General features: G+C 36.1%; 1 protein-coding gene across 1 annotated transcript in view; it reads right to left on the bottom strand.

The window, feature by feature from the left end:
* TRHDE (thyrotropin releasing hormone degrading enzyme) overlaps positions 1-24,248 on the bottom strand; it is a 365,132-nt gene that overhangs the window by 129,746 nt on the left and 211,138 nt on the right. Inside the window, exon 6 of the mRNA XM_040637265.1 lies at positions 17,721-17,858. Within this exon, the coding sequence (XP_040493199.1) occupies positions 17,721-17,858 (138 nt within the window). The remainder of the gene's footprint in view (positions 1-17,720; positions 17,859-24,248) is intronic.

Here is a 24,248-nt window from a genome sequence, read left to right as displayed (position 1 = left end):
TAGCTCTTTGTATTGGCAGCAAATTTCTACCACTAGCTTTTATTCATTCTTTTTATCATCAACCAAAACAAGAACACTGGTTATTGTCCCTGCCAGAAGTCTAGAAGTAAACCACTCTAACACCTGATGATCTAATACCCTTTCACTTTAGGAGCAATTAAAGGTCCCCTTGACTTCTTAGAGTTTAGCACAGAGAAAATGTAGAGGGGAAAAATTAACTGAATCTTGTTTCCTTATTTCTAGGAGAAAATAAGTGTTCTTGGCTGGCAGCAAATTTCTCCCATATTCTACTGGCAACATCATGGCTTCAGTTGGCAACAAGGTCACTGGAAAGAGACATTAAAATGAGCTGATGAAAAACGTTTGGTCCCAAAGCTATAAAAATGGTTTCTCAAGCAGAAGTGGAAAATAGTGAAAGATTTGGCTTTTAAAGTAAACAAGAGTGGAATTAGGAACAAAAGTGCCATAAAGGGGCAGATTGATGGCCCGTCAGACTGGGGGCCTGTGTCTGAGAGAGGCACCGAGGGATGCTGAGAGGCAGGGATGCTCGTTGTTTTCTGTGGTCTGCATCTCAGAGGTGAGGAGTGTGCTCTGAACATTCCTAACTTCTCCATCAGGTTTGTCTAAGGAATCACAGGATCCCAGAACAAGGGAGTATCACGTAATCCTCGAGGCAGGTAATTCAGAACAAGCAAAAGAAGTTTCACTCTGCATTATTTTTCAGGAAAAGTGTGAATAATTCAAACTAAAGAACTCTTAAAAAGGTAATACTAGCATTTAATAAAACATAAATCTGTGTAATGGTACAGAGCCATATTCACTTCTCTTTTGCATCCCAAATGTTTAAAATAAAAAAAACAAAAAACGTCTCAAAAAGATACTATTGTTAGGAATTTGAAACAAACAGAAATTAAATTTGCATTACCACCTTGTCTCTGAGGGTTTTGAGAGTAGAATAAATCGCTGTGAAATTTTCTTAAACTATAAGCATTTATTGTATGTTCGCTATCTATACGGCACTGAACTAGGTAATAACTAGGATATGTCTAAGCCTTGCCTCTAAAAAGGACTAGTGAAGCAGATATATACAAATAATGTCAAAATATAAGTGCTCTACTAGGAATGAAATGAGTGCCTTTTCATGTTTTATGTTCAACATGTTCTGTAAACATAAAGAGAAATTGAAGGATTACCAGTCGAGTGTAGTTGATGAAGGCCACAGATAGAAACATCACTGTATGAATCCCAACTCCAACACTTACTAACTTTGAGATGCTGGATAAGTTACTACTTAAGTTTCCCCGTCCATAAATTGGGGATGGAAAGAGCATCTGTATCATGGGTTGTTACAAGGATTAAATGACTTAATATACATAAAGAACTTATAGAGAAGAGACTGGTACACAGCGTTACAAAGTGTTAGCTGAGGTTATTATTTCAGACATAAGTCCCTTTAAACACGCTAACTTTCCCCAACCCTACCGCCATACTCATTTCACACTGGAAAAACCATTTCAGACATTAGATAGCACTTAAAACTCTTGCTTTTACTCTTTCATGAATGTGACCAAACTGTTACAATTTAGTCATGAAGTTCCTGCTGTGACTGATGCCCTTCCAGAAGGAAAATGATGTGGCATTAAATGTTTGCACATTTCATCTTAAAATTGTAGGGCCAGAAAACAGTTTGGGGAATATGTAAGCAAAACACAGACATTCAGCTGCTTGATCATTGCTTTGCTTTGGCTTATGGTACTTACCAGGGGGATACAAACCAAAAATTCTTTCCTGTAGGCCAGATATTTTTATGGCACTGAGCTAATTGCATCCTAGTGTAAAATTATAGCAGACACGCAATGGACAGCTGAACTGCACCAGTTGGTTTGCTTCGGGATGAGTTCTACTCTACAGAAGCCTAACCATGCCTCCAAGTTACCTAGGTCCACAGAGCTCCACTCCAGCTAATGCCCACCTCTACTCAGAGTCTCTCAGCTCCAAGACAGTCTTGGCATAGAATGTTTCTGAGGGTCCATAGGTTATTGGCTCAAATGTAGTAGAAGGTAAGCCAAGAAGAGCTAGGTAGGATAAAATAAGGATTGATGAGAAGGGGAGGACAACGAAAATGAAAATACCTAATCAAGGTAGACTCTTCAAGAACGATAAAATAATGATACTGGTTTTCTTAGACAGGCAAGAAATTGTATCTAAAGGTCCTTTTAAAAGAGGGATTAAATAAATGGTCAGAGGAAAGGCAGAATCGTTGGAATAAATGTGTAACCTTCTCTGTTAGGAAAGTCAGCACCTATTTGACTATGTGATCAGGCAATGAGAGAACAGAATTTGGAGTCAGGTAGGCTGGGTTGAAATTTTGGTTCTTCTACTTATGAGCTGTGTAAGCTTGAGCCAAAAACAAATAAATAAATAACAATTCTAGGCTTCAGCTTGATGTAGGGTGTAAAACTCTTAGAACACAGGGAGCACTCGACACATAATAACTATTATCTTAAGAAAGTACACTTAGTGTTTAACTTTTAAATTAATATCATTGTTTTATTCAAATTTTTAAGACGGTAATAAAAGAGAATAGAGATGACAAAACAGTGCTTTGTTGATGGCTTATATTTGTTAGATTAAAGAAAATCTTAGATCAAACACAGAGCTTTAAGAATGATGTCACTTGTTTAAGGCAAAAATGTTAGTCCTTCAAGCTAAGAAGCAATAACTTGAGGAAGAAACAAAGGATGGAAAAAGTAAGGGAAGCTAGGCCTTGAGTATATGTATTGACGAATGATCACAACTTTTCAATCTCTCTCCTGTCCCTTAACCTCTCTTGCGAATTTCCCATCTCTTTGTCTCTCAGTGCCACACAGTGGATAGTTTCTTCAGTTCTATCTTCCTGTTTACATTTCTCTCTTCAGCTCTTTCTAATCTGTAATCAACCATCCACTCCATGTACTGTATTTTTAAATGTAGTTATCACATTTTCATTTCTAGGAATCCTCATTGGTTGTACGTAAAATCTGCTTGCATTTTGCTTATACTTCCAAGCCTCTTTTTATTCCCTCAAATTTATTAACATGCCATTTTATATTCTATGTCTCACATACCCAATATTTTCAACATTTGCATGAATGATTCTGCTCTCAATTGTTTTAGCTATCTCAGGTTCACAGGACTTTGGTTCCGTGCATGATTAGTGATTTTTGACTGTGAGATGCTCTTTTTCTTTGGGATTCTTGGGATGTATCTGTGGAAATCTTTTGAGATGTGATATGAAAGCATGTATTTCTAGAAAGGATTTGCTTCAGCTTCTGTCTGGCATCTGGGGACACCTCTAGTGCAGGAACAAGCATTTTAAATTAAAATCCTGTCTTGAGGTTTAAATGTACCAAGGTCATTTTCATTTAAGCTGCAATGCCATGCAAGTGTTACTTGTGGTCGCAAATTTTCAGGGGAAAGTTTGGAACAGACAATTCCTCTGTAGTCCCCCGAGGAAGGAGATGGGTTTATTTCCAGCTCACCTGTGTGCTAAGGGTACAGATCTTTAAGGTCCTGGCTTTGTGGGAGGCCTCCCATTAAACTTCTCACCTTAGGCTTTGTCTTCGTTTCCTATCTTTGTGAAACCCTGAAAAGTACGCTCAAATTCTCCTGGTTGGAAAAATGCCTTCAAGACAAAAGCCAGCTTCAGTATTTTTTTTAATCTCTCTGTTTTTTAAAGGTAAGAATATGTTGTATGAAATCACAGTCAAGCCTTCTAATACTGACATAAAGACAACCCAAAAAAGTTGTAAGACATTCTATTTTAAAAAAGCAGAAAGACCAAAAACTTGGGTCAGTGTTACCAGGAAATATGCAATAGCATGAACGATAAAGGATGTAGAAAACATGTAGTCTCTACATAATTTTCTCAGTAGGTCATCAAATGGACCTTAGCCTCCACTGAAAGAATCCAGGAAAATATCTGTGAAAGTGTGCCAAAAGAACTATTTTCATTATTTCAAAGGAAATAGCATATTTACCTTCAGAAAGCCGACATGGGCCAAACAGAAAGGGTTTTTGTTTGTTTGACTAGAATTGTAGTAGCCCAGCATAGTGACACAATTTGGCCTGTTTGAAACAAAAACCCTGATTGAGACTTATATAAGTCTTTGATAAATATAGAGGCACACTGTTTAATACTTAGAAGGTACAAGTTTTTTAGTAATAAAATTAGAGACTCTCTGGGTTCACATGTAAAAGGAATGGTAATGAAAAGGGTCCCTAAGTGTAATTAGGGTAATCGGGGAATAATTCTTTTGAACTTTTCATGCAACACTGGTAACTATATACGGCTATTAAAGATTTTTATATTATATAAACACACCATGTATGGTTGATTAAAAATGGATGGCGGTTATGTTGAGCAAAAAGGTATGGATCCATCAGATGCTAAAACATAACCCATTCATGATTGTTCTTCAGGAAAATTCATCTAAGTTCAACCTCTTCCAACCTATTCCATTGTCATAAGTACACAAACAAAAATTACATTGTGAATGTTTTTGCTCTCTATTTTCTCCAAACATTCTTTTTTGTGAAAAGGAAATTTTATTCTTGTTCTCCTTTTGCCTCTTCTGTACTTCTCATTTGTCAAAATGTCAACCTTTAATTCCGGTTGCCTTGCTTGTTTATCCTTTAAAGCTTAATTTATTCCTAACTTTACTCGTCCTTTTTCTAACCACCATAGAAGCCTGTTGTTATTCCAGAAAATCTATTCAAAACATTGCAATCCCCAATGCACTAGGGGAGTATACATCTGCTGACTCCCAACTCTTTTTGGTTTTTATCTTCAATTGCTATTTTTCCCTGAATATCTTATATAAAATAATTTAAGATTCACAGGCCTACTGACTGCATTGATCTTGTTCTGTTAACAGAAACTCATTCCTCTCTGAGATGCACTATAACTGCCTCCTTGCCTAATGGAATTGAAATCACATAGAGTCACATGGTGAGCAACTTATAGGAATGGAATACTCTTTGGGTATTACCATTTATACTAACCAAAATGGTACCTTTTATTCTTAATTTTTGCTGTTGATGAAGTCTGGCATGAGTGAACCATTGCAAAAATCATTAGAATTAGTCTTTTGCATAAGCAAAACATTAAGTACAAGTGTAACTGTAAAAGTATTTCAGAAAGCTGCAGAAACACAGTCTTGCTATAGCCAAGTTCTACAAGCTAAGAGTTACACAGCTCTGACTCTTAAGCTTCTTACATTGTGTGATCACCACTCTGGCTTTCACAAGAGGAGCAAAAAAATGAAATCAAAACCAACACTGTACCTTCTTATGCATTTCAGCAAAGTCAAAAAGACAGAAACTGTGTGGAACAGAGGAATTCAAAAGTAGTATACTGAACCATTAGTTAATATAAAAACTGTGAAACACAGCAGGGCAGGAGAGTATGCGAACCCTTCCAATGGGATTAACCCATTCCTTATATGATGGAGTAACCTGTGACTTATTTCCACAAATATGTACTTTTTCTTTCAGTTTCATCAAGTAACTCTAAATCATACATGGAACCGCTAATGGGGAAGAAGTACAAGTGACTCAAAAGAAAAAGCAAGCTGTTTTAAGAGTTGAGAAAGGAAAAAAGAGAAAGGGACTATCAGCCAGATGGTGATGAGTGAGTCAAACACACATGCAAAAGAAAACTTGCCTCCATCAGCAAAATGCACAAATTAATAATTTACCAGTAAATGGTAAAGACATTTATCAGAAAAATGTCAATAAAGTCATCTCCCCCCACCATGTACATTTTCTTCGCAAGGGCAAAAAGGCATTTCCTTTACATGATGTCTTAAAATCAGAAAATGGTAGTAGAAAAATGGTAATTCAAGGCCAAGGACAAAGACCAGATTCATGGCAATAAAGGGAAGGTATTTCTAAAGTATGTTCTATCATGGACATTCTTTCCATCATTTTTTACAGGTATCAACGGATGATTCAGAGATGTATGAGAACTATCTATAAATTTTCCCATTTTACCTAAGATGCAAGTAGTTTGCTGCTTTTACCATTTACACTTCTACAATTATAATCAAGAAACTGGGTGATACACACATAAAGATGGGCATGCAAAACAAATTTCTAGTAGATTATAAATTTTATATTACAGTATTTGACTATGATATACTGTGAAGTCAAGACGCAGGGGAACTTTTTTAGTGCCCTTCTTCAATTTAGTTTGCTAATTTGGGAGCAGATTCTTAATTTTATTTTTAAATAATATCAAAGAATGAAGATTTTCTAATCCTTGGTATTTCACACCGAAATGTTTCATTCCCTTTTATGTCAAGAAGTTCTTTCTTAGATGGAGCTGAAATTTCTTCCTGTAATTTAAGGCTATTTATCTTACTCTGACCTTGATGTTGACAGGGAAGTGGTGAGCAGTCTTCCTATAATGACCATTCATATATTAGAGCCAATTATGAAGTCACCTCTTTGCCCTCTCTCCTCCAGGCTGGACATATGTAAGTTCTTTAGCTTTTTCTGATAGGATTTATCTCCAATTGTTTCTAAATTAATCTCTCTCTCTCTCTCTCTCCCTCCATCCCTCTCTCTGTCTCTCTCTTCTCTGCTTAATTTGTCTCAGTCTCCTAAACTGTTCATATTTTCTTTATGAGACGATCATAACAGTGATTATTACCTTCCAGATTCCATAACCCTTTATTTTCAAGTGTATGTCAGTCCATTATTTATTTAAAAAAATACTGTACTTTTTCATTCAGGGAAAATCCCTTACTTTATTATATATAACCCAAACCATACTTCCCACTGAAACAGTGACATAATAGGCAATTACTTAAAGGAAGTGTCCTGGTAGAGTGGAAGGAACATGAGTTAGAAACAAGATGTAAAACCCAGGTCTGACACCTAAGAGCCTGTGGACACTGTTAAACTCTCTGGGCCTCTGTTTACTCTTATGAAAACTGACGATTATTGTGCCCACCTTGCAGGAGTGGGAAAACAAATGAGATAATTAAATGGATGTCCAGTGGCAAAACAGATCCTCAAGGAGCAACTGATACTATTATTCCCACAAATAGTATATTGCCATTATGTACCTGACCCAAAGCCTGTTGTCCAACTGTTTGGACAGAAGTGACCACAAGTGTGATGGTTAATCAATATATATACTATACCACGTGCACAGCAAAGCCATACATACATACCATGCTATACAATAAAGCACGCACAACTGTGTCAGAGAGGCCAAAATAGTCATCACTTCTATTCGTTTGATGGTATCTATGTAGTAGACTGTGAATGAGAAAGCAATGGCTATGAAGAAGGACTTGTGTAGAAGAGCAAGGGCTGGAAAGACTTGCAGAACAGGAGGCTACTATGTCTGAGGCAGGAGAATGCAGAGACAGCTGGAGGAGAGCTGAGCTGCCAGGAGAGGTGTGCCATGAGGTCTAGGGCTCAGGCCACATGTGACAGAACCCATTAGGAACCAGAATGATTGGACAACACAATCTTCCTTCCCCCTCTGGAATTCATATGGAATACATCTGAAACTCATTAATCCTATTTCAAGTGCCAACTCCTTTTCCTAATTCCTATAAACAGATGGGATCTTTCCCTCTGAAACACCATAATGTTTCGCTTATATCACTTTCCTTACATTTATTTTAATTCAATTCAACAAATACTTGGTGACTGCCTACTTTATGCAGGCAGTATAATGAGCACTGGAAACTAATGAAAAACACAGACCCTTTCCCTTTATGAAGCTCACATTCAGTGGTGGAAAGCGGGAAGCCAGATAATATAGTAAACATGTTATCAAGAAAACTGTATAACATGTTAGAAGGTGACTGCTACCAACACAGCCCCAAACAGTAAGTGGGTCAGAATAAGAGAAATGAGTGAAGAAATATTTGAGGGTGTCAGCTGACGTGTTAAAACGGGCATCCTCTTTGAGAAGGTGACATTCCAGTAAAGGCTGGAAGGAGAACAAGTTAGAACCATGACAACATCTGGAGGAACAGCCAGTTCAAACACCCTCGTCGGGGGTGGGGGGGGGAGTTTGGTTGGATTTCAGGGAAAGCAAAAGAGCTGGGGGAGCAGGAGGACCATGAGTGAAGGGACGGTGATAAGAGACAAAGTCAGGGGGTGTGAGAAAGAATAAATACTGGAAATACTCTGACAGCAGAGACAATAAGATTTCCTGACAACTAGGATCAGAAAAAGAGAGGATCGAAGATAGCCAGAACTTGACGCTGGCCATCCACTGAGATGGTTCATATCATTAACCTGCCTTAAAATATATTTATTTGTGAAAACTCTTGTAGATCTGACTTCAAATCCTTGGCTTGTTCACTTGCTAGATGTCTGACCCTGTAGATATCACTTCATTTCTTACGTTTCAGTTTCCTCATCAGTAACATGGGTTAAAAATGCCTACATTCCAAGTATTCTGTTAGGAATAAATGGGATAATACATGCAAAGCATCTCACAAAATGCCTTGTAAATAGTAAGCGCTCATTAAGTGAGAGATGCACTTTACTGCCATGCTTAGTAAAACTGCTATTTTCATTTCATATGTCTTATGTCTACTACTGGGTTATATTCTTGAAGGAAGTAACCATCTTGTTTTTGTTTTTGTTTTTCTACAGAAGTGACCTGCTCTGCTTATAGAGTTGGTATGTGCTTTCTCCGTGTCCTAATCATGGCCTGGCTGACACGATGCTGTGGATGGGAAACCTGTTATAAAAAGGACAACAGATGCAAATGGCGGATCGGCCTTTTCCTATTCACTTCTAAAGATGATGGAAATTGTACCCATTTTCCTCATTAGCCATACAAGATTTTCATAAAATATGTCAGCTTTGATACAAGAATTGTTCAAAAGTATTCTTGTTTTTAAAGGATCCTGCTTAAATTTGCTTAAGTCATTTGGCAATCTCTTTCTCTCTTCCAAGCTTGTAGCAATTCTCTTCAATTTGGCATCATATGTAAATTTAATGAGCATTCACTCACTTTCATCACCCAGGTCATTGGGTCATTGATTCTTATTTCCCATTGTGCTTTTAGAGCAAAGAGACTATCTCAATCCATCTTTTCCGGTCTTTCTACCTACGGACAGTATTTTCCTTGTTTCCATTGTACTTCAGGAAAAAGCATCTTCATTTTCAATTACTATTAAAATGGAAAATTGTTATTTCACTGGAATGTAATTTTTTTAACAGACTCTCACTTTTTTCTCTTCCCATTCTAAAAATGTGTATGCAATTTTAGGAGTTTATCTTTCTTTAAATCCTGGCCTTGAGGGTATCCGTATTGAATATCACTCAGTATTTATTCAAAACCACTCAGTTCTTAAATTCAAATCTATAAAAATTAGTATTTGGTCTGTTGGTTCCTAATATCCAATATATATTTCTGTATAATATTCTCTACACCTATAATGCATTTCTATATTTTAAAAAGTTTATTTAAAGTGTAATGAAATTACTATTCAGGAAGAATAACAAGAAAACAGAAGTGGGAATAATTTGAATAATTATTAAAGGAATAATTACAAGACATGATAAGCCAACAAAGCATTGATGCAATGAGAAGTTGATTGTTGGCAGAGGTTAATGATGTTTAGAAACAGGATCTTCAGGGAGTAGAGCACAGAAAAGTAGTAGCAAAAAGTTTTTATTAAGTACCACATACTACAAAACAAAAAATAGTAAGATCTATATGCTACACTCTAGTCACTACAATCTTTCTAAAATGTCTAGATCTATCATATTATTTTAATCTCTTTCACACCTATAGGAATATTGTTTCTAGAATACGATTTTAATTATGTTACTCCTCTGCCTGAAACTCTTCATTGGCTCCTCCTGGCCTTCTGGATAAAGTTCAAACTTCTTAGTATTGCATAAGAGGTCCTCCAGTTCCGACGGGCTTATCTCCTCAGCCTGTCTATTACCCCAAACCCTCACTATCATATGTTGAACTTGATGTTCTGCTCAATCAAGGAACAACATGGTCTTCCTTTTCTAAACCTGCTCTACAGAATGGGGTTGTTTGCCTCTTTGTCATTCCCTCCCCCCTTCCCCAGCAACTATATATTGTACGTATTCCTATCATAACACCTAAGATTCTGAGATTGACATCCATTACTTTTTTTTAGCTATCTTTTTTTTTTTTTTGGAAAACCTCCTTCAGGTGATCTTAGGGGCCTATTGATTATGTAGTCTAGGTCTTATGCCAGTGGTGAGCTCATGACCCATGCTAGCTAGTAGAATATCCATAGGAATTGTTAATCCTTCAGACATAGGGATTGGCCGGTAGTGATCTATTACCTAAGTCAGAAAAAATCATAGCCCTTTGTGGAAACAGATAGATTCTATTGTGATGAAGGAAGTTTGCTCTTTCTCTGAGCTCATTAGAATCATAAAGTTGAAGACTCTACCAGCCTAATTTCTTTGGGGCCACCTATCTAAGAATAATCTAGATAGAGATGAAGAGCTAAGAAGCTGACAAAAGATAGATTTCAGATGACTTGTTAAAATACTTAGAGTCAACGATTACTAAAACTACTACTACATCTCAGATTTATCAGTTATTCAGTCAACAAATCCCTTTTTATTGTTTAAGATGGTTTCAGTTAGGTGCCCACATTTAAAATGGGTATATTGCCACTAATACTCAATTACTGCACTGACTTATTTATATGCTATCTCTCCTTTGTGCCTTGTTATATTCCAAGTACTTAGCACACAGTGCCTGGAATATGAGCAGAGGCTTATCAAATCATTTTAGAATGAATGCTCCAGGCAAACTGGTTGATAAAATATGGTAGTGCTTAAGAACAATGGCTCTGGAACTTAAGTTCCCAGGAAACATATCCTTAGATTGACCATGATTCAATGTCCTCATCTTTAAAATGAGAATCATGGAAATAACGATCCAATTAGGGGATTATGAGAATTCAATGAATTAATAGATGTAAAGTTTGGCACAGTGCCTGGCACCAGGTAAGCGTGCAACAAACGTTAGCAGTTGATCTTATTTATAGCTGTACAATTATCCATATGACCTGTCATACATCCCAGAATGGACATGGTTTACCCATGCTACCTACAAAGGGAAATTGGTTATTGCATCTTATCCTGACAGGAAGAGCCTGAGAGAAGCCAAATCAGAGACCTAGACTAAGGCACAAGGTGTTCATCAAGGCCTGATACAGAGATTCTCAAAATGAAGTCCCTCATATTTCAGCCAAAGTGTTCTAATCTTTATTTTTCCACATTTACATTTGAAGATTATTTTTCAGATATCCCAACAGTACCTGGGCCACTATCTTTCACTAAATTTTTAGATGTTTGATTCAGTACGATCTGAGTGAATCTGAACAATGAGGGCTCATCAAGAAAGCATGATGAACAGGTAGACAGAAAATCAGTAAGGATATAAAAAACTCAAACAACTCTATCAACCAACTTGACCTAAGTGGCATTCATAAAATATTCCAGCCAACAAGAGTGGAGTACACATTCTTTTGAAGCGCAGATGGTACATTTACCAACACACACCAAATTCTGGGCGATAAAACAAGCCTCAACTCTAAGAAAATTCAAGTCATACAGAATATATTTTACTGACCACAACAGAATTAAGTAAGAAATAAACAACAGGAAAAAAGTCTAGAAAATCTTCAAATATTTGTAAACTAAATAACACAAGTTAATTTACCCATGGGGCTACTAATAATCAAATAGGAAATTTAGAAAGTATCTTTTAAAGTGAATGAAAATGAAACCTCGATGTATCAAAATCTGAGGCAACCCTTAGGCAGTACTCTTATGAGAAAATTTATGGAATAAACATCTGAATTAGAATAAAAGAAAGGTCTCCAATTAATAACCTGAACTTATACCTTAAGAAACCAGAAAAAAAAAAGTAAGTTAAATCAAAAGTAAAAAAGAAGAAAATAGTAATGATTAGAGAGGAAATCTATAACATAGAAAGTAAGAGTAAAAATCAATTAAGCCAAAGGCTGGGCTTTAGAAAATAAAATGTATAAACTTCTAGCTACACCAGTTAGAACAATAAGGACAAGACTAAAAATTAACAATATCTGGAGTTAAAGAGGTGACATCATTAGAGATTTTGTGGTTATTAAAAGGATAAGAGAATATCATGTACAACTTGATGCCAATAAATTAAACTTCTTAGATGAAATGAGCCAAATCCTAGGAAAGATACAAACTACAAAGCTTTCTCAAGAAGCATAAATAACCTGAATAACTGGCTAATAATACCAAAATTAAGTTACTAGTTAAAAATCTTCCCATGAATGAATTCCATGCTATATTGGTTAAACTGCTGTACCGGTAAGTTCTACCACATATTTAACAAAAAAAGAACATAAATTCTATATAAATTCTCTCAGAAAATTGAAAAAAAAAAGGGTAATAGTTTCTATGAGGCTAGCATTATAGTGATAACAAAACCAGAAAAAGATGTTACAAGAAAACAAAAGACTCAGATCCCTCATGAACATAGATGCAAAATTTCTAAATTATTAGATAATTCACTATCACGAAAATAAGGTCAGGTCACAAATTGGGAATAACATTATTTGCATATCATATATCTGATAAAGAACCTGTATTCAGAGGATATGAATAATCTTCAAAAATCATAATAAGAGGGGCGCCTGGGTGGCTCAGTGTGTTAAGCGTCCAACTCTTGATTTTGGCTCAGATCATGATCTCAGGATCATGAGACTGAGCCCCACAGCAGGCTCCATGCTCAGCACAGAGTCTATTTGTCTCTCTCCCTCTGCTCCTCCCCCTGCTCAAGCTGTCTCTCAAATAAATAAATTAAATTAATTTTAAAAAACACTCAGTAATAAGAAAACAATCAAATTAAAAAAAAAACAAGGGCAAAGGATTTGAAATGACTCTTCACTAATGAAGATACATGAGAGAAAATATGCAAATGAAAAACTGGTCAATATCATTAGTTGTTATGGAAATGTAATATACAACTCAGTGAGATACCATTACAATATCTAAAAAATTGGGGGTGCCTGGGTGTCTCAGTCATTTAAGCATCTGCCTTTGGCTCAGGTCATGATCTTGGTTGCAGTATCGAGCCCCATCTTGGGCTCCCTGCTCAGCAAGGAGTCTGCTTCTCCCTCTCCCTCCCCCCAGCTCATGCTCTCTCTCCCTCTCTCAAATAAATAAACAAAATCTTTTAGAAAATATCTAAAATTAAAAGAACTGATTATACCATGTTTATGTTGGTGCAGATGTGGAGAAAGTAGAACTTTGATACATGTTCAACAGGAATATACCATGACACAATGGTATAACTACACTGGAAAACAGATCAGTAGTCTTAAAACATTGAACATACCTATCATATCATCTGGAAATTCCACTTCTAGGTATTTACCCAAGAGAAATAAAAGCAAATATACATACAAAGACCTGCACGCAAATGTTTATAGCAGCTTTCTTTTTAACAGACAAAAACTAGAAACAACCTAAATATCCAGGAGAATGTAGAAATGTAATATATCCATATATTCTACAACAGGAATGTATCTCAGAATCATTATGTTGAGTGAAAGACAGCAGACAAAAATGACTACATACATATGATCTCATTTATAAAAAACTCTAGAAAATGCAATTTAATCGATAGTAAGAAAGTTGATCAATGGAGGAGAGAGGAAAGATGGGAAAGTGATTACAAAGAGGCGTAGAAAACATTTGTTGGGTATGCTCATTAACTGAATCGTGATGATGTTTTCACTGTGTATCTATATGTCAGAATATATCAAATTGTACCTTAGTTTACTATATTTATACCTCAGTATAGCTGTTAAAATTTCTGTCTTGTGAAGTCTTCTTTGAAAATCCAGTAGATCTATCATCACTTGAAAACACACAGGAAGGACAGTATTTTAGTGGTACTTAAAACATAAAGATACATAATAGCTATGAAGACAAACCCATAACTAACATCATACTAAGTGTGAAAGTTAAAAGCCTTTCCTCTAAGATCAGGAATAACAAGGATGCCCACTCTTACCAGTTCAATTCAATATAGTACTGGAAATCCTAGCCATAGCAACTGGGCAAGAACAAGAAATAAAAGGTATCCGAATCAAAAAGGAAGAAGTAAAATTATCTCTTTGTGTAGATGATATATAGAAAACCCTACAGACTCCACCAAAAGTACAACTAATATTTTAAGTCAATAAAATTGCAAGATACAAATTTAACATACAGAAATCATTTGTGTTTCTATACACTAACAATAAACTACCTAAAAGAGGAATTTAAAAAGCAATCCCATTTACAATAGCATCAGAGACAAAGAATACTTAGAAATACATTTAACCAAGGAGATGAAAGACTTGTATACTGAGACCATAAGACATTGATGAAAGAGACTGAAGAAGACACAAGTAAATGGAAAGATATCCCATGATCTTGGATTGGAAGAATTAATACTGTGAAAATCTCTATCCTACCCAAAGCAATCTACAGATTCAATACAATCCCTATCAAAATTCCAATGATGTTTTTTCACAGAAATAATTTTTTATTATAGATTTATAACCTAGGATAGACATCAAAGAGCCAAAACAATCCTGAGAAAGAAGAATAAAGGTGGAGGCATCTCATTTCCTGATTCAAGCTACATTACAAAGCTATAGTGATCAGAACAGTATGGTACTGGCATAACAAAAACAAAAACAAAAATGGTTACACAGAACCAGTAGAGCAGAAAGAACAGAGTCCAGATATTAATCCAAGCATATGTGGTCAACTAATTTGTGACAAGAGCACTAAGAACACACAATGGGGTGTCTCTTCAATAAATGGTCTTGAGAAAACTGGATATCCCTATGCAAAAGAATAAAACTGGACCCGTATCTTATACCACTCACAAAAATTAACTAAAAATGGATCAAATATTGCAATGTAAGACCTGAAACCATAAAACTCCTAGAAGAGAACATAAGGAAAAAGATCCTTGACTTTAGTCTTGGCAACAAATTCCTGGATAAGACACCAAAAGCACAGGCAACAAAAGCAAAATAAACAAATGGGACTACATCAGTCTAAAAGCTTTGGTACAGCAAAAGAAACAACCAATAAATTGAAAAGGCAACCTACAAAATGGGAGAAAATATTCGCAAAATATATATTGGATAAGGGAACAAGACATACAAAATGTATAAAGAACTCACACAACTCAATAGCAAAAAAACCCCACAGATAACGCAATTAAAAATGGGTGGAGGACCTAAATAGACATTTTTGTCAAAAGAATACAGAAAATTGACCAAATGACCCATATAAAAAGGTGCTCAACATCACTAATCATCAGGGAAATGCATACCAAAACCACAGAGAGACATCACTACATAACTGTTAGAATGGCTACTATCAAAAAGATAAGAGATAGGGGGCATCTCACTGGCTCAGTCAGTACAGCATGCAAGCAACTCTTGATCCTGGAATTGTGAGTTCAAGCCCCATGCTTGAATTGCACTAATAGGTATTTATCCAAAGGATACAAACATAGTGTTTCGAAGGGGCACCTCCCCCCAATGTTATAGCAGCAATGTTCACAATAGCCAAAATATGGGAAAAGCCCAGATGTCCATCAACTGATGAATGGATAAAGAAGATGTGGTATATAAATACAATGGAATATTACTCAGCCATCAAAAAGAATGACATCTTGCCCTTTGCAATGACGTGGATGGAACTAGAGGATATTATGTTAAGTGAAATAAGTCAGAGAAACACAAATACCATATGATTTTACTCATATGTGGAATTTAAGAAAAAAACAGATGAACATAGGGAAAGGGAAGGAAAAATAAAATAAGATGAAAATAGAGAGGGAGGCAAACCGTAAGAGATGCTGAACTCTAGGAAACAAACTGAAAGTTGATGGAGGGGAGGTGGGTAGGGGGAAGGGGTAATTGGGTGATGGGCATTAAGGAGGGCATTTGATGTAATAAGCACTGAGTGTTATATGCAACTGATGAATCACAAAATTCTACCCCTGAAACTAATAAAGTATGTGTTAACTACATTGAATTTAGATAAAGAATTTTAAAAATATATAGTAAAAAAACCCTCATATATAAATATATATATATTTTAAATTTTGATATTTTACATAAATATATTAACATATATTTTTTTATTTTAATGTTTTTTTATTATATTATGTTAGTCACCATACTGTACATCCCTGGTTTCTGATGTAAAGTTCGATGATTCATTAGTTGCGTATAAACCCAGTGCACCATGCAATACATGCCCTCCTTACTACCCATCACCAGTCTATCCCATTCCCCCACCCCCTTCCCCTCTGAAGCCCTCAGTTTGTTTCTCAGAGTCCATAGTCTCTCATGCGTCATTCTCCCTTCTGATTACCCCCCCTTCTTTATCCCTTTCTTCCCCTACCAATCTTCCTAGTTCTTATGTTCCATAGATGAGAGAAATCATATGATAATTGTCTTTCTCTGCTTGACTTATTTCACTTAGCATTATCTCCTCCAGTGCCGTCCATGTTGCAGCAAATGTTGAGAACTCGTTCTTTCTGATAGCTGAGTAATATTCCATTTATTAACATATATTTTAAATATGGTTTTATACTTCCACTTATTTTTCCAAATCATCAAAAAACCTTTTATAGCCAATGCAATGATCAGTGACTTGAAAATACATTTTCCAACACGATTTGTATCTTTACATATTATAGCATATAACATTAACTCATAATCACTGAGATAGTCATTTCCTGAGTACAAAACCAAATATCCAAATTAGTGTACCAAGGAATCCTGATGAATCATTATTTGACCTCTAGTTGTAAATAGGAATATTTCAGGAAAAATATTAGCAACAGTTTTTAAAAACTTAAAAAATTTATAAATCAATAAAGTACATGGAAATTCCAGTCAATGCAATTCAATCTACACCAAAGATGAAGTAGACTTTAACATTATCTTAATTTCCAAGTAGCTATAAGTATTAAACAAAGAGATATATATTACGTTAAATTAGAACAACTAAGGGATAGAGATAGAAGGAAAAATCTTAATCCACATAAAAATGGGAAAAAGTTCAGAGTGTGTCTTATTTCTGTCTGGTCATTGGTCCAAAATCTTTGTCAGTCAAAGTCCAGTCTTTAAAATTTCATTTATCATGATTATTACCCAAGAAAGATGTTTAATCCCTTAAATGTCCCTCAAATAATGTCTATAAAATACCTATGTCACTGCCTACACCCATTTGTATTAGCTAAGCAAAATAAGTATTTAAGGGGCATTGATGACAAATCATTTGTCACTGTTTAGATCGGCTCTCTTATTAATAAAAATAAACAATGACATTCACACAACACAATCGGTACAGCAATTTCATATCAAGGCTCCAAACATTTATTCATTAATACTTCCAACATTTCTATGCATTATTTGGCAAACATTCATCTCCATCTTGCTGATTTATAAAGCAAAGCCCTAACTCATAAAATGACACGAACCTAGTGACTCTATTTTCTAACTCAGTCCATTTCTATCAGCCAGGAAGAAAAGAAGAATATATCTATCTCACATGAAATAGTTCGGCTGCCCTGGGATAGTGAAATATCCAATTGGCACTTCGGTCTTATCTATTCCCACCTTTTTATAGGCGATCCAGTCAAACACCCTGTCAATATCTGTTGCCTGTAGCACTTCCTGTGATACTGGATGGGAACTGGCCAAGCCGTCAAGCAGCATCACTTCATGCAGAACATCCGTCAGAAACCTCTGTTTCTCCTGCAATACAGTAGACGGGGCAACATCATAGGTGGTTCACGGTTATGACAGAGTGCATGTGACAACACGAACAGAATGCGTGTTACTTCACCGATGATGCTCGTCAGCCTACGTGGTGAGACTGAACTCCATGAAGAACCCAGTAAATAAAATGCCTCTAAGTTACTCTGAAATGAAGGTGGTTGATTTGAGCACGACATGAAACAAAATCAATGGGCTACAATGGGCCCTAAATAAATTTAAAAGCAGTGGTTAGAGCAGATTCTGACAGTGGGCACGTAACTGAAAGAGACTAGGTTGTTTGTGCATTCTAGAGGGTCACGCCTACAATTCCAGTCCCAAATAACCTTTTCAGTTAAGTTCAATGAATAAGAACTAAATTTCCGGGTTCCGGTGCCATTTTGCTATTGACACCATTTATTGGTAGTACCATTTGAACAGCTCATTCTCTCTCTCTCTCTCTCTGATCTGCCCACTTTTTTTCCCTCCTCCCCCCACCTCATTTTCTAATACACACATACACACACACACACACACACACACACACACACACATTTATCTTCTGAAAGAATCTCACGAGATCACAACAAATAGCAAAAGGCATATTGGCATAAAACTATAATATCTATGGATATATATGCGAATTGAGGATAATGAACATAAAGTGGAGATCAACAGGCATTAATAACGCATTACCATAAAGTTGTGAAAACAAACAAAATCATAAAACTTCTATTCTGTGGGATGTTTAGACCTTTGTATTTGCTCTGATAAAAGCTGATTTGTTATGTTGGAAATAAACTGTAAAGAAAAAGCACTTCTCTGTCGTTTTGTTTTAAGAAGCCTGCTTTAAAGGAACAGCTTGGGTTTTGTTAACAAAAATGCTGGCAGCTATTAGTCCTCCTGGCCTCCTGCCTTCATTGAGGGAGGAGGGAGAAAGAAAAGAAGTTGCAAGAGATAACAAGGGCTAAATAGCCCCTAGGTAGTTGGGACTTGAGGAGTATCATTACAGAGATTAAAGACTGCAACACTTAAATTGCTGTAGCTAATTCTGAGCTCACTCCTGGAGCCTCCTAGTTTTGAGCCAGCAGATAAACAGCATGTTATTTCTGAGTGAGTTGTAATTTCAAGCTGGGAGTATACCAATCCTGGATTTTTACAAAAATGGAAATGGAGAATAAATATGCTAAAAAAGGAATAGTTAACTAGGCATATATATGTGTGTTCTTTAAATTCTGGCTTTAAAGAAGCATCTTACTTCATCATCATTTGTTCAATGATTTAGTATGTTTAATCAATAATTTAATTAGTTCTCCAGCCAACTATATACTGTAAGGTTCATTTCTAACAGCATATTTTTATAGTCTGTGGACTATAGATCTTATTTCTTCAGTCCTTTTTTAGTCTGAGAGTTTCACATCAATGGTCTATACTCCATCACACTGAACTGGAACTGAACTGATCCTAGAAGTCTGCTCCAGACCCTAAGAGCCGACAGTGAGAAGTTCAAACTTACAACAAATTGACAAATATGACATAAACTAATACTGTATTTCTTCTCAAATTAAGTTCCTAATTCAAGACAAATTAAGGAGAGGGAAGGTGGACCTCGTGAAAATTTTAAGAATAAAAAGACAGATGGCCTAGATTGAGAGAATAAGAGAGAATCGTGTATTTCCAAAATAAAAATCTTAATGTTACTTTGAAGCAGGTATGCAATCTTGTTACTTCTTCAATTTAAAAATGCACATTAAAACTATTTGATATTGAAATTAATGGGTGGGAACATGAAATATATCATCATACTTCAACTTGACCAATGAACGCTTTCATTTATAAGAAACACCAATTGAAGATGTGGTTTTCCTTCTGAAGGAAAATAATATTCAACTCTTTAAATAGTGATTGCCCACTCCATTATGTAACTCAAACATCTGATCAAAACCACAGTGTAAAATGAACTTAAAATGGTGTTTTATTTAATCCCAATTTTTAATATATAGCACTAATAAATATATATTGATCAATAATGAAAATTTAGTCCACATATCTTGGTGTGCTAGCAGTGTGATTTTTAAATGATATAAAGTAAATGGCTAAGTAATTACAAAAGTGAAACCTAAGGTAAATTTCTAAAATGAAACTCTCTTGTTCAAGGAAATATAAGTTATACATGATATGTTGCTTCATGCTTCTGGAGGAAAACAAAAACTAACATTTGCCTCATCAGTAGAATTTCAAGAAACTGTTTAAATTTAGCAATGTTGAGTTATTAGCAAAAGACTCCTTTTCTACATTGTTGGAGAGAATGACATTGTGTAATTGAGGGGGAAAAAAAGGCATTAAAAGAGATTAAAAGAGAAGAGAAAAAAAAGAAGAAAGAAAAGCCTGGCAGAAGAACACTCACAAAACTCAGAAGAGAGAACACTTTAAATTAAAGAAGAAAAAAAAGAAAATTCTAGCCAGAGGCAAACCCAATTTAACAAAACTACAAAAAGTTTCCAAGAGGGAAGGTGCTAATTTTTTATAAAAACCTGTGTCGCTATAAAATAAAAAAACAAAACAAAACAAAAAACAACAACAGTCTTAGCTTGTCAGTCACCTGCTGGGGCCCTTCCCCCTCCCCCACAACAACAATAATAGTAACGGCAACAGTTACAAAGTATTGATTAATTGCCTACTGTCAACCTGAGGCCATGAAAGTTTCAAAATAAAGTTAAAGAAATCCTGGCTCTAATGTGAGATAAGAGATCAAACAAAATAGTTGGATACAGTGAACAAAATAATGGTTTTCTCTTACACACTAGAAATGCCAAAGGAAATCTGAGGAAAAAAAAAATCTGTAAAATGGAATTATTTATGCAAAGTTTAGTGGAAAAAAGTAGAATTTGTTTTGATCCTTGAAGGAACTCTAAAGGGGTGTGTGGGGGGGAATAATATATTTACGGTGCACATTTAACAGCTTTTATTCTCGTTCATATTTTAAGGTCACCACGATAAGCTATTCTATCAAAGCAGCACAAGGTAAAATGTGGAACTTTAAAATTTGTTTAAATAAGTTTAATGTTAATAGTAAAAATAAATCCTACCACTCCAATATAGACCCTTCTTAGAGTTGTTGCAATATGTGTCTACATTTAAACAGTTCAAATAATACCGAACATAACATATCATTTTGTATTGAACTGTTTTCAAAAATATACTACATTTGAATTTTTGGAGAACAGTGAGAAGGTTTTTCAGCTAGGTAAAGAAAGTGTGAATAAATTCAGAGTTGAGAATAACACATGGAAAAAAAGAAAGCTTCCCTTACTTTTTTTCTTATTCATTCATTTAACCAATATGTATTAAATTCCTACTCTATACCAGATACTACACTGTGTCTGGGGAGGAAATATATGACTAAAACTTAGTTCCTAACCTTAAAGAACTCAAAAGTGTAAGAGAAAGACCGATAAACAGCTAACTGTATTATAATATGATGGATGTTATAAAACACAAAGGATGAAATGATTAATTAGTTCAGAAAAGGCTTCACAGGGGAAGTGACATTAAAGTGGGTTGTTGAAGGATGAAGTGTTACCTAGATGAATGGGGGAAGCAGCTTTTTAAAAAAGGACAAATCCAGGCAGAGTAAACATGAAAAAAAAGCTCCTCTGTGTGAATCCTCAGTTACCAGGTGGAAGAGTTTGGTCTTAATAAATAGGCAGTAGCAGGCATAATGACATAATAAAAGTAGTGTCTTAGGAAAATTAACTTATCTGCGGTATACAGGGAGGCTTGATGTATGCAGAGACGGGAGACAGAAAGTGGCTATTGTGCTCAGAGGGGAGGTGACGATGATGTATTAGAACGAGGTTCTGCTGAAGGACTGCCGTATCCGAGAGATTTTTTTTTTTTAAAGATTTTATTTATTTATTTGACAGAGATAGAGACAGCCAGCGAGAGAGGGAACACAAGCAGGGGGAGTGGGAGAGGAAGAAGTAGGCTCACAGCAGAGGAGCCCAATGTGGGGCTCGATCCCACAACGCCGGGATCACGCCCTGAGCCGAAGGCAGACGCCCAACCACTGTGCCACCCAGGCGCCCCCCGAGAGATATTTTGAATGAAAAATCCACCAACATTGATACCGTGCTGCACTGGTCCCCTTCGCGGATGATGGAGAGAAAGTATTAATGACTTGATGGAATTTTTTAAAAGTGGGGGGGGGGGGCTACTGAAAGAAATGGCATCGTGGAAAAAAGTTTGCTTCGGAGGGCAAGCTAAAAAACCACTTTTAGACATGTTGTGGGTAATGTGACAGTAAACATCCAAAAAGCAATATGCTACAGGCAACTAAAAGTGAAGGCCTGTATCTAAGGAGCAAGCGTTAAACAACTCTTGGCAGTAAATTGTAGTTCATATAAAAAAATAAATACGATCTCAGAATCTACTCTTTTTTCATTATTTCTTACAATATCAGCATTTCATAGACTGGTATTTAGCAATATATGTAAAGGAAGTTATTAAGAATTCTTATTACACTTGACAAATTATATCCCTTAACATCCCCAAATGGTTTCTGCCTGGACATGTCAGATTCTAAAGGGTTAACAGTGAATATGCCTGGTCCAGACACAGGCATGGTGATGAGTAGGAAAACGGGAAGTACTATGGGGGTGGGGGTGCCATCAAGTTTCTATAGGAAGTCTGAGTAGTTTTGGTGAAGAGCAATATAAGGCGGACACTTTGTCACCAGAGAAGAAAGAAAAAAAATTAGAGACTAATCTGAATCAAGATCAAAGGAAGTCAGATACATCAAACCAGACGAAGATGACAGCCAAGCCTGAGCCAATTCAAGTAGTGGCGAGGTGTTCACAGGCATGAAAAGAGCAGGAAAAACAATTCTCAGGGCAGCAGTGGGTTATATCAGAGCAGCCACAAGGACTCAATTTTCTAGGAGGATGGATGTGAACACAAACGGCTCGCTCTTTGGTATTCCCAGGAGAAAAGGCAGGCACGCTCCTGCGAAGTTGATGAAAGTGTCCTACACTCGAAGTAAAGTATCTGCCATTCACTGGCTGTGAGACCTTGGGCAAGTTACTCAGTATTTTTAGACTTCAGCACCTTCATTTGTAAACATATGTGGTTGTGAAGATTAAATACGAGAATTTGTTCTACAAATATGTATTGAGCACCTGCTATACCCCAGATGGTATGCCTGGTTCTGAAGATAAAAAAGATACAAAGACGTGGACTCGACCTTCAAAGATTTTATCGTAGTAAAAGGAGAGACAGGGATGAAAACAAATATTATAAAACCACTGGCTGCATGTAAAAGTGGAAGCAGGTTCAGGAGACGGTGTGCCTACACAAAGAAGGCTGTGGCTTGTTCTGCCTGCAGGAAGGCAGGGAAAGCCTCTGAACTTATAGTCGGTGTTGAATCTTTAAGGATGATTTGAGTTTTCTAGACAGATACAGCAGAAAAGGGCATCTGGGACAGAAAGGAGTATCTTGGAAAAGTCATGGAGATTTACTGGCTTGTTTGGGAGACTACCGAGTTTTGTGTGGCAGAAGGCAGGGAGTAAAATGGGGTAAATGATCATCACGGAGAGACAGAAAAGAACAAAATCATCAAGGATCCTCCAGGTCAAGTGAGGAAGCTAGAATTAAGGAGTGACATCACCAGACCTACATTTAGAGAGATTAAATAGCGGAAAGTGGACTAGGGTGAGGAGCAACCAGAAACAAATATAGGACAATACTGCATAATTATACACAGAGAACACACAGGATGGACATTATCTTTGTGATCATGAGACACTGTAGCAATTATTTCTCTAAAATCGAGCTCAAATTTGTGATGATCACTGGTGATCAAGGTATTTATTTGGAATTCCAAGATGTATGAATCAAATGTAGATTTAGGCATAAATACAAAGACCTATATAGATATGTATGTAGATACATATATAGATAGCCAAATAGACACAAATATTTCCTTTTTCTGTATTTTCATTTGTTTAAAGCAGCGTCTTATTGAAATATTTCATGTGCACAATGTCCTGTTGGCTATAGATAAAGGTACTTTTCTAATCCATGGAGTCAAATCAGTAAGAATATCTGACAAAAAATATTTGAACAATACAGTCTAATTCTATACATGTTTACTGATTGCTTTGTATGTGACATCCTTTTAGAAGCTGGGGAAACAAACACGGCTGGGACCCAACTCCCGCCTCCAAGCAACTCCCATTATGATAAGGGAGACAGATAAGTGTACAAATCATTAGTGCCATCTGATGGGTGAAGTATTAGTAGCATAAATTAAGTACTACGGGAGTAGAGAATAGAGGGACCATTATGGGTAGAAATGTTTTCAGTGTCTTTGACCATGTCAATTCAACCTCA

This window comes from Ursus maritimus, unplaced genomic scaffold (assembly GCF_017311325.1).
Source record: "Ursus maritimus isolate PB19 unplaced genomic scaffold, ASM1731132v1 scaffold_21, whole genome shotgun sequence".
NCBI classification, from domain to species: domain Eukaryota; kingdom Metazoa; phylum Chordata; class Mammalia; order Carnivora; family Ursidae; genus Ursus; species Ursus maritimus.
This window is presented reverse-complemented; position numbering and strand designations above follow the sequence as displayed.